This window comes from Glandiceps talaboti, chromosome 14 (assembly GCF_964340395.1).
Source record: "Glandiceps talaboti chromosome 14, keGlaTala1.1, whole genome shotgun sequence".
NCBI lineage: Eukaryota > Metazoa > Hemichordata > Enteropneusta > Spengelidae > Glandiceps > Glandiceps talaboti.
Window position 1 is genome coordinate 21,564,067 of NC_135562.1, and position 12,374 is coordinate 21,576,440.

General features: G+C 36.4%; 1 protein-coding gene across 2 annotated transcripts in view; it reads right to left on the minus strand.

Annotated features, from left to right (window-relative positions):
- Positions 1-10,872: 10,872 nt before the first annotated feature.
- LOC144445608 (solute carrier family 12 member 8-like) overlaps positions 10,873-12,374 on the minus strand; it is a 60,518-nt gene continuing 59,016 nt past the window's right edge. For both annotated transcript variants that reach the window (XM_078135219.1, XM_078135218.1), the window contains one exon: positions 10,873-11,773. In XM_078135219.1, coding sequence (XP_077991345.1) covers positions 11,669-11,773 — 105 coding nt within the window. In that variant the 3' untranslated portion in view covers positions 10,873-11,668. The remainder of the gene's footprint in view (positions 11,774-12,374) is intronic.

Consider the following 12,374-nt stretch of genomic DNA (forward strand, 5'->3'; position numbering starts at 1 on the left):
GGGTTGATATCATGGTCTACGTATTGTACTGGGTTGATATGGTCTATGCATTGTACTAGGTTGATACCATGGTCTATGTATTGTGCTAGGTTGATATCATGGTCTATGTATTGTATTGGGTTGATATCATGGTCTATGTATTGTACTGGGTTGATATCATGGTCTATGTATTGTGCTGGGTTGATATCATGGTCTATGTATTGTACTGGGTTGATATCATGATCTATGCATTGTACTGGGTTGATATGGTCTATGCATTGTACTAGGTTGATACCATGGTCTATGTATTGTGCTAGGTTGATATCATGGTCTATGTATTGTATTGGGTTGATATCATGGTCTATGTATTGTGCTGGGTTGATATCATGGGCTATGTATTGTGCTGAATTGATATCATGGTCTATGCATTGTACTGGGTTGATATCATGGTCTATGTATTGTACTGGGTTGATATGGTCTATGCATTGTACTAGGTTGATACCACGGTCTATGTATTGTGCTAGGTTGATATCATGGTCTATGTATTGTATTGGGTTGATATCATGGTCTATGTATTGTGCTGGGTTGATATCATGGGCTATGTATTGTGCTGGGTTGATATCATGGTCTATGTATTGTGCTGGGTTGATATCATGGTCTATGTATTGTGCTAGGTTGATATCATGGTCTATGTATTGTATTGGGTTGATATCATGGTCTATGTATTGTATTGGGTTGATATCATGGTCTATGTATTGTGCTGGGTTGATATCATGGGCTATGTATTGTGCTAGGTTGATATCATGGTCTATGTATTGTGCTGGGTTGATATCATGGTCTATGTATTGTATTGGGTTGATATCATGGTCTATGTATTGTGCTGGGTTGATATCATGGTCTATGTATTGTATTGGGTTGATATCATGGTCTATGTATTGTGCTGGGTTGATATCATGGTCTATGTATTGTACTGGGTTGATATCATGGTCTATGTATTGTACTGGGTTGATATGGTCTATGCATTGTACTAGGTTGATACCATGGTCTATGTATTGTGCTAGGTTGATATCATGGTCTATGTATTGTGCTAGGTTGATATCATGGTCTATGTATTGTACTGGGTTGATATCATGGTCTATGTATTGTGCTGGGTTGATATCATGGTCTATGTATTGTACTGGGTTGATATCATGATCTATGCATTGCACTGGGTTGATATGGTCTATGCATTGTACTAGGTTGATACCATGATCTATGTTTTGTGCTAGGTTGATATCATGGTCTATGTATTGTATTGGGTTGATATCATGGTCTATGTATTGTGCTGGGTAGATATCATGGTCTATGTATTGTGCTGGGTTGATATCATGGTCTATGTATTGTGCTGGGTTGATATCATGGTCTATGTATTGTGCTAGGTTGATATCATGGTCTATGTATTGTATTGGGTTGATATCATGGTCTATGTATTGTGCTGGGTTGATATCATGGTCTATGTATTGTGCTGGGTTGATATCATGGTCTATGTATTGTGCTGGGTTGATATCATGGTCTATGTATTGTGCTGGGTTGATACCATGGTCTATGTATTGTGCTAGGTTGATATCATGGTCTATGTATTGTGCTAGGTTGATATCATGGTCTATGTATTGTGCTGGGTTGATATCATGGTCTATGTATTGTATTGGGTTGATATCATGGTCTATGCATTGTGCTGGATTGATATCATGGTCTATGTATTGTGCTGGGTTGATATCATGGTCTATGTATTGTGCTAGGTTGATATCATGGTCTATGTATTGTGCTGGGTTGATATCATGGTCTTTGTATTGTATTGGGTTGATATCATGGTCTATGTATTGTGCTGGGTTGATATCATGGTCTATGTATTGTATTGGGTTGATATCATGGTCTATGTATTGTGCTGGGTTGATATCATGGTCTAGACTATGTATTGTATTGGGTTGATATCATGGTCTATGTATTGTGCTGGGTTGATATCATGGTCTATGTATTGTACTGGGTTGATATCATGGTCTATGTATTGTGCTAGGTTGATATCATGGTCTATGTATTGTGCTGGGTTGATATCATGGTCTATGTATTGTACTGGGTTGATATCATGGTCTATGTATTGTACTGGGTTGATATCATGGTCTATGTATTGTACTAGGTTGATATCATGGTCTATGTATTATACTGATATCATGGTCTATGTATTGTGCTGGGTTGATATCATGGTCTATGTATTGTACTGGGTTGATATCTTCTGTTCTGTTCACATATGAGAAAGAAAGTCTGTGGTGGAGGGTCTATGCCTTTACCCTAGTGTGAAAAATGCCATAAATATTCATTGTTCAACAGTGAATACATTATTTCTGCTGACTCCCATGAAGCAACAGCTCATATAGCAACGATTCCATATAAAGGCACAAGATCAAGTAGATGTTTTTTTCTGACATCACAGGCAATTGTAGGTGATGTATAATCATGAAATGGTTCCCCAGATCCTATAAATTATGCGCCATACTGATGAAAATGATTCCAACATGGCTGGGTACATGGATGTGAACAACTTTCTACACATGTACTACAGAACATGCTAAATAACCCTGGACATGAGGTAAACAAGTTTGGGTTGCAGTTACTTTATTTGTACATCATGGTATGAATTACATAGACACATTCTCTATGATGTAAATACTATATTTTACCTATATACATTCATTATCAACCAATGTCACAATGAAATCAGTCTGTAATACCCTCTGTAAAAGTAAATCTTTCAAAATTGATGACTGTAGAATATTTCAAATGAACTCAGAAAAGTTTGTGAATTAGTAAACCTGAATTGATAGTTTACATGAAAACCCCAATGTCTAGCTTTCTGCTTCTTTCTTTCATTTTTACTCCTTGAAAACTCACCACATTTTTAAAGGAAATATTTTATTCCTTTTGATTGGCTAAATAACTGATAGAAGTATGTGTATACACTGACTTGATGTCCATATGTAAACAGTAAAGATTCAGATATGGATAGTTATTTGTTTTCAACAAAATTGTGAATTTGTTAGGATGTTGATATGGTTTGATCATACATACATGTACTTTAGCCAATAAACTACATATATATATAAACAAAACTTACAATAGAATATCAGGCCAGTTATAGGTACGTACTGAGGCTAGAATGAATCATTTGTTTATGGCTGCACTAGGTACAACTGGACCCTGTTTTATTAGATACAATCAGTTATTCATAATACAAACTGAACAGTATTGAATGATCTGTGGATAAAGGTCCATATCTTGTGTGTGTAGCTGCATACATAATATGGTACAATAAGCCAATCAAATTGAATAGGCCACACCAAACTGCAAACAGGAAATTGAGAATACTGCACCCTCTCTCAAATTGGGGTATCATCCCCTAATAGTGCCGTTTCTTAAGAGCTTTGTCTCTTGGTATTCTGTAGAAGTGTAAATCAGGGATGTTTTCATATTGTTCAGACATCGAGGAAAGCAGCAGTGTTCTATGATTAACTGAGTAACCTACACCATGTATACCCCCAAGGTACACAGACAGGAAGTAGAGCGCCACCATGGCAAATTTTGGAAAGGCCTATTGTAGGCCTGCACTCTAAATGAGCACCAGATGAAGATTACAACCTATACTGCTATGATGAAATCAACCTCTAATTAACATGTACAATGTCCAATTATTGGTATTTTAACAATTTTCAGTGAATATGTTGTTGTTTGTCTGATTGAAAAATCACTGCCAAAGTTGCATCTGGTGCTACTTTAACATTCAAATAATTATACCAGGAAGTAGTGTCGGTTAGCCAGACTCATCTTGTCACTTCAACTTGCCCCCAGAGAGTCCAGGGAATGCAGCATCAATGATTGTAAGATGGTGGCTATTAATGGACTCACAGAGTTTCTCGTTGGATTTAAATAATTCCTTTTTTCAATTTCATCAACTAATATATTTCACACACATTCTCCCAGCCTTGCTAACCCAATGTAGCATTCTCTTGCTAACCTAGTGTTGTATAGTGTATGACAAATAACAAATTCCTAACTAATTGACTGATCACCAATTAATTTAGCATTTCCATTCAATTCAACATTTCTTTAAAGCTTCAATGTGCTAATTGTAAGACTATCTAACAGAAAGAATTGAACACTAATAAATTGTGCTATGTAGTTTGTATTATGAATCCCAAAGATAGATTGATACATTGGTAGGTGTGCTTTCAATTCAAAACTCCTCACTTTGAATATTAACATGAAAACTATCTCCTCTCACACAAAATATGAAAGTTTTTGTATGTTACACAAAGCGTACTTCACTTTAGTCTTTTCATATAGTATGTCAAAATGATGGATGTAATGTTATCCTGAATGAAAGAAGTATATTTGACATTACTGAATATGTACTCTATATCCCCCTGATTGATTGATTGATTGATTTCATTTGATACATTGTCTATGATACTGAACCACATAAAACAAACTTGATAATTATGCTGAGGACTTGATAATTGTTACCTGAAATTTTTGACTCCATACTTCAGTGTTTGACCAACTATTCAGAACATGTGACCTTATGGAGACACACAAGCTTAATACATGTATAGGGGCTGACATATGATGAACCATATAAGGTCATAGGAGCCTGGAGGTTTGGATAACCCCCCCCCCCCCCCCCCCCCCCATAAGGTCATAGGTACCTGGAAGTTTAGATTAGCTCCTGTTCTCTATTCAATTATGATTTACAACTGAAGTGTGCAGTTAAAACTTTCAGGTAATAATTTTCCAGTTTGTGTTTGGAAAAAAAAAAGTTTGATTTGAAACAATGTCTACTAACATAGATAAATTGTTATTTTATTATTACAGTACTGTACAATATTTGACTATACACAATCCATGGACATTTTCCTACAAACACCCATCTACCTTTGTCTATACATCGCTATCAAACACACTGTGTCTAAAAGTGTTAACTTGAGGTCATGATGGGAAGACAGTCTGCTGTTAAAATGGGATATGTAATTGATCATACTTAGATATATTGGTACTAAAAATACCACAATTCAAATACAGCAATGTCTATAAGTCTTGCAAACATAGTGTTTTCCTAGCTGCAGAAGTCACAATTGGATTTCAACCTGCTGTTCTGTATAAATCAGATTACACAAATAAATATAAGCTATGGTTGTAAGGCTGACCCTATTTTCTTCTCTGTTTCTCATTACCCGACCCACCCAAATTTTCAGCTTCAATATCAAAATAAAAAATATTTTTATTTGTACCTGCCCTGAATATTTTCTGGAACAGTGCCCTCTCTGGCAAGAATAAACAAGTGTCTGGACTGTCAATCTTGTCTACTCAGTCATGCTGACAATAACGACACTTAATTAAAGCATTTTTTTTTTCATGACAAAATTATTCAAACATGACAATTGTGTAGTGAGGCTGGGATAGGGCTTGTTACTAGGAACCCAATTAGAAGATTGCATTTAGGGTTGATGGCATTTACTAGACTGCATTTAGTGTTTAGTGTTATGGCATTTACAGGCTTGGGCCGATACAAATCATTGCCAACTGTAGACAGGCTTTGTATAGGTAAATATCATATATATCTCATCTTTGCCGAATTCACATTTACTATTTAACCTAAACTAAATTTCCACGGGTGACTGACTTAACACTTTGTACAGTGTGACTTTTGAAACATGCTTGAGGCAACAATTAAAGGCCCCTCCAAAAGTTGACATAATTGTTTTGAAGTACATAAATCTACATGCTATCATGACAACTTTAAGTTATGAAATATACAACAAGACATTGCACACTTTGATGTACATGAAAATATAACTTTAAAATCATTCATTTCTAAATAGTCTCTGACTTAACAGCATACATGAAGACAAACATAAATATCAAAATTACAAAGTTGTTTATCTACCACAGTACCATGGTTGATGTCTACCCTACCACAGTACCATAGTTGATGTCTACCCTACCACAGTACCATGGTTGATGTCTACCCTACCACAGTACCATGGTTGATGTCTACCATACCACAATACCATGGTTGATGTCTACCCTACCACAATACCATGGTTGATGTCTACCCTACCACAATACCATTGTTGATGTCTACCATACCAGAGTACCATGGTTGATGTCTACCCTACCACAGTACCATGGTTGATGTCTACCCTAGCACAATACCATGGTTGATGTCTACCATACCACAACACCATAGTTGATGTCTACCCTACCACATTACCATGGTTGATGTCTACCCTACCACAGTACCATGGTTGATGTCTACCCTACCACAGTACCATGGTTGATGTCTACCATACCACAGTACCATGGTTGATGTCTACCCTACCACAGTACCATGGTTGATGTCTACCCTACCACAACACCATGGTTGCATGATGTCTACCCTACCACAGTACCATGGTTGATGTCTACCCTACCACAGTACCATGGTTGATGTCTACCCTACCACAACACCATGGTTGCATGATGTCTACCCTACCACAGTACCATGGTTGATGTCTACCCTACCACAGTACCATGGTTGATGTCTACCCTACCACAACACCATGGTTGCATGATGTCTACCCTACCACAATACCATGGTTGATGTCTACCCTACCACAATACCATGGTTGATGTCTACCCTACCACAGTACCATGGTTGATGTCTACCCTACCACAGTACCATGGTTGATGTCTACCCTACCACAGTACCATGGTTGATGTCTACCCTACCACAATACCATAGTTGATGTCTACCCTACCACAGTACCATGGTTGATGTCTACCCTACCACAGTACCATGGTTGATGTCTACCCTACCACAGTACCATGGTTGATGTCTACCATACCACAATACCATGGTTGATGTCTACCCTACCACAATACCATGGTTGATGTCTACCCTACCACAATACCATGGTTGATGTCTACCCTACCACAGTACCATGGTTGATGTCTACCCTACCACAGTACCATGGTTGATGTCTACCCTACCACAGTACCATGGTTGATGTCTACCCTACCACAGTACCATAGTTGATGTCTACCCTACCACAGTACCATGGTTGATGTCTACCCTACCACAGTACCATGGTTGATGTCTACCCTACCACAGTACCATGGTTGATGTCTACCCTACCACAGTACCATGGTTGATGTCTACCATACCACAGTACCATGGTTGATGTCTACCCTACCACAATACCATGGTTGATGTCTACCCTACCAGAGTACCATGGTTGATGTCTACCCTACCAGAGTACCATGGTTGATGTCTACCCTACCACAGTACCATGGTTGATGTCTACCCTACCACAATACCATGGTTGATGTCTACCCTACCACAATACCATGGTTGATGTCTACCCTACCACAGTACCATGGTTGATGTCTACCCTACCACAATACCATGGTTGATGTCTACCCTACCACAATACCATGGTTGATGTCTACCCTACCACAATACCATGGTTGATGTCTACCCTACCACAATACCATGGTTGATGTCTACCCTACCACAATACCATGGTTGATGTCTACCCTACCACAATACCATGGTTGATGTCTACCTGTCTCTACCATGTATGTCTAGTGTCCAGTGGATATTGATGTCTACCCTGTCTCTACCTTTCTTCACATCTCTACACCTGCTTAGTGCACATACAGCAACAACTCACAACGTTCATTAGGGTTGAAAGAAAACTGAAGGCAGGGATAGGAGTGTGACCCCTGTACAAGTGGACCATTTGACAAATTACCATAGCAACCAAAATCATTGTCTAATGAACCTGTCAATTGTTGTAAAACCATTTAGATGTTCATTTGTTATTACTTTTCCTTTGCAAGTCATAACTGATAGAGAGGTATAGAAGCAGTGCAACAGGGGGTGCCACATCCTTACCCATTTAAGCTGACATATTTAAATGTTAAAATCTAAGCCAAAAAGATGACAAAAACACACAATGTTTGACATGACATGACATGAAAACCAAAATACTTAGAAAGTGTTGTAAAATTGTCATATATTACAGTGCTTCCAATCCAAGTATATATGAATGACAAAGTACAACATATTAATACATTACCAAACTAAGTCTGTGTCTTTGTACACAATTTAGTAGGGTCAGATCAAAATTGTGCCACAATTGTGCCCTTTGTTATTGATAACTTCAATATTGGAACAAATTTCAAATTTGGGGCCTCTTACAGTTACCGAGGTTTGTTGTCGTTTAATGTGACATTCTGTACATGTAACCATGACGATATCTACCAATAGATGGAATTTATTTGCAACAGTTACTATGAATATTGTATGCCCATTTGGCAGCGTTATCAAAGTAAACTGTTATTCAACATTGTCAGCGAGTAGACAATGTTGTGACTACTATAGCTAACTAAATCTATGTCACTGCACCAGGACAGGTTCAGTAATGTATCAATGTGTTACAGTACTTATCGTTCATACTTCAATTAGAAGCACTGTATCCTACTTAGTTTGTTGACAAACACACATACTACTAGGCAGTCAAAGGTTTTCACCTTAGTACTGTTAATACCATGCACAAACAGTTATTGCTGAAAAAAACAAAACCCTTTTCAAAATATGTTTAACTGCTAAATTCCATTTCAGTACATAAGGCATTACTATAGAATGATTGTTGGTTGATCATTTCAACAATACTCTTGACATACTTATCAAGAACAACACAAAGTAAGAAAATTCAACAATAAACTTTACTTTGACAAAATATTCCAGAGAAAAGAGTGCTAGCTAATTGAGGAATTACATATACAGCAAGATATACAAGAATTGCAACAAGTACTAGGATTAATGTGACAGAGATGAGTATATGTACAACAGACAAATGATTGGGGGAAAGATTTACATATCTACATAATGTAACACACTAGGAACATACCGGTATATACATAATATCTATTTCATTTGACATGTTAATATATAAATATTTCATGTTACTTCACCTTTCTATGCTAATATCAGAATGTGTTTTATGTTACTTCACTGTAACCATAGTAACAAGTATGTATTTTGTTACTTCACTGTAACCATAGCAACAAGTATGTGTTTTATGTTACTTCACAGTAATCATAGTAACAAGTATGTATTTTGTTACTTCACTGTAACCATAGTAACATGTTTTATATACTCATGGTAACCATGGTAACAAGTATCTCTTTCACATCTCTTCAGTGTAACCATGGTACCAAGTATATGTTTGATGTTACTTCATGATAACAAGTACATGCTTTATGTTACTTCTTATAACCATGGCAACAAGAATGTGTTTTTAATATGCTATGGTGGAAACATATACAATGTATAGTTAACATGGTGGACACATACACAATCATTTACATGTAGTTAACACAATTCAATATGTTACTTGATCTTTCTTTATGATTATACATAGCCTAACAATGTATTCTCTATTCTATATGTGATATTCTTCCACTTGTAAACAACACGTTAATGCATACATACTATTGATGTTACTACATGACTACTAGTATGTAAGTATTGACTAAAACTGTGCCTCAGACCAAGTCTACTGTTTTGTTAATTAAAATACTTTAAGATTGCAGCGTTATAATAGTCTATACACTATTAAGTAGTTAATGTCAGCTGATACATAATTATACATAACATTTTAAAAACTTCATGTCCATTGAAAAAAAAAAATTGTAAAGCTGATACCCTTTCTTTAAAAGTTTCTAAGAATTGCCCAGTACTGACATCCATGAAATGAACAAATTCAAACCTTTGTTTGGCAGTGAATACACAAAATGATATCTTTAGAGTCTGTATTATTTAAAGGTGACACTTAATTGGAATCTGGATGTTTGACAGTGGCGTAATCACTTCTTACTTAATGTCCCTAGTTTAGAGTATATCTACTAAAATATAGATTTGACTGTAACCTCACTTGACAATAATTCTATGTGCTTATCATACAACCAGGTTGCCATTAAGTGTGTAAACAAAACATTAGTCTGTAAGGTATGCTGTGACGGGGTGCCCTCACACATTGGTCAACCCCTCCCATGTCTGTATCGAACACCCAGGGCTCTTTCTAGCATTGCCAATCAAATCTGGTTGCATCCAATCACAGAGAGCGGAGGCCTGTAAGGGCGGAACAACTCAATGTATCTTACAGTTTAACAGAACATGTACACCCAATAATTTGAATAACTTTACACTGTGACACTGCCTGTCTACAATCTGTGTTGTTTATTCACTTACCACTGTTCCCATAGTAACCCTATAATGCTGATGATCTACAATACAGTTAATAAATAGATAAATACTGAACTTTACATACTCTACTCAACACATGCATTTTACTGTCTGTAGTAACAGTGGTAGACTCTCTTGAATTCAAAATAAACCATACAATCTATTATATAAGTATATATATATCTATATATATATGATGGCAGTGATCATGTTACAAGTTTGGCCTTATACAATTACTAGCAACACATTTACAGTGTAATGAGTCAGTCACATTACTAGCAACACATTTACAGTGTAATGAGACAGTCACATTACTAGCAACACATTTACAGTGTAATGAGTCAGTCACATTACTACCAACACATTTACAGTGTAATGAGACAGTCACATTACTAGCAACACATTTACAGTGTAATGAGTCAGTCACATTACTACCAACACATTTACAGTGTAATGAGTCAGTCACATTACTACCAACACATTTACAGTGTAATGAGTCAGTCACATTACTACCAACACATTTACAGTGTAATGAGTCAGTCACATTACTACCAACACATTTACAGTGTAATGAGTCAGTCACATTACTAGCAACACATTTACAGTGTAATGAGTCAGTCACATTACTACCAACACATTTACAGTGTAATGAGTCAGTCACATTACTACCAACACATTTACAGTGTAATGAGTCAGTCACATTACTACCAACACATTTACAGTGTAATGAGTCAGTCACATTACTACCAACACATTTACAGTGTAATGAGTCAGTCACATTACTACCAACACATTTACAGTGTAATGAGTCAGTCACATTACTTCACAAATGCAACTTTGCACACATGCAGTCTTTCTAGTGATCAAGTTACACTGTGGTTAACATAAAATTGTACAGAAATATATACCAATACTTTATAATGGACATGAATCAAGCATTTACAAATAAAATAAACTAGTTGATAATGTTTGTAATATGTGACAAAAGATTAAAGAAAGAAGCCAAGTTATAGACAACACCCGTTATCACATTTGAAGTCATTGCACACTTGATAAAACTGTCATTTTTACAAATTTAAACAATTTGTTTCCTCTTCATTGAATAAACACAGATTTGGAATTCTCTTGTGGAATGTTTTCAAGAACAGAAGCCCAGAAATGTTCAGGCTTGAAATTAAAAACCTATCTCTGCATTTATATGGGATTGTGGTGTGGTAAACCTGTCACAATATATACAAACAGTACTGTCCACTAGAAAGAACACAGCCATTGTACATGTATATATCCTAGGAATGATTCCAGCATCCTCATCATTCTATATCATCTAGGTTTTGACCTTTGACCACAGCTGACTGATGATAACGCCCTCTATAGGAATAATCCTCTCCATCTTCTGTGAGCTGTTCTGTTGTCGTGCCAACAGGCATGGCTGGTTGTGTAATTATCATTTGTTCTGGTGGAGGTGGGCCACGTCTGTATATAAAGTAATAAAGCAATAAGCAGTTATGCAAAGGTTTGGGTGTGTTTATACCACTACAGAATTTGATAGGCAATTTACTAAGATAGACATAAACTAAAACTATTGTTGACTACTAACATTTTAACCAATACACACAACATATACTGATTGTTGTTGTGATTGGTCTACCACAGACAAGGAAGTAGACATTACATATAGATGTACTTTGATTATGTGCACATAATCACCATATAATCAAGATAGTGTAAACACTGAATATACAGTATGGGACTTTGTGTACAGCTACTTGAAGTAAACTGATATACAGTATAGGACTTTGTGTACAGCTACTTGAAGTAAACTGATATACAGTATGGGACTTTGTGTACAGCTACTTGAAGTAAACTGATATACAGTATGGGACTTTGTGTACAGCTACTTGAAGTAAACTGATATACAGTATGGGACTTTGTGTACAGCTACTTGAAGTAAACTGATATACAGTATGGGACTTTGTGTACAGCTACTTGAAGTAAACTGATATACAGTATGGGACTTTGTGTACAGCTACTTGCAGTAAACTGATATACAGTATGGGACTTTGTGTACAGCTAC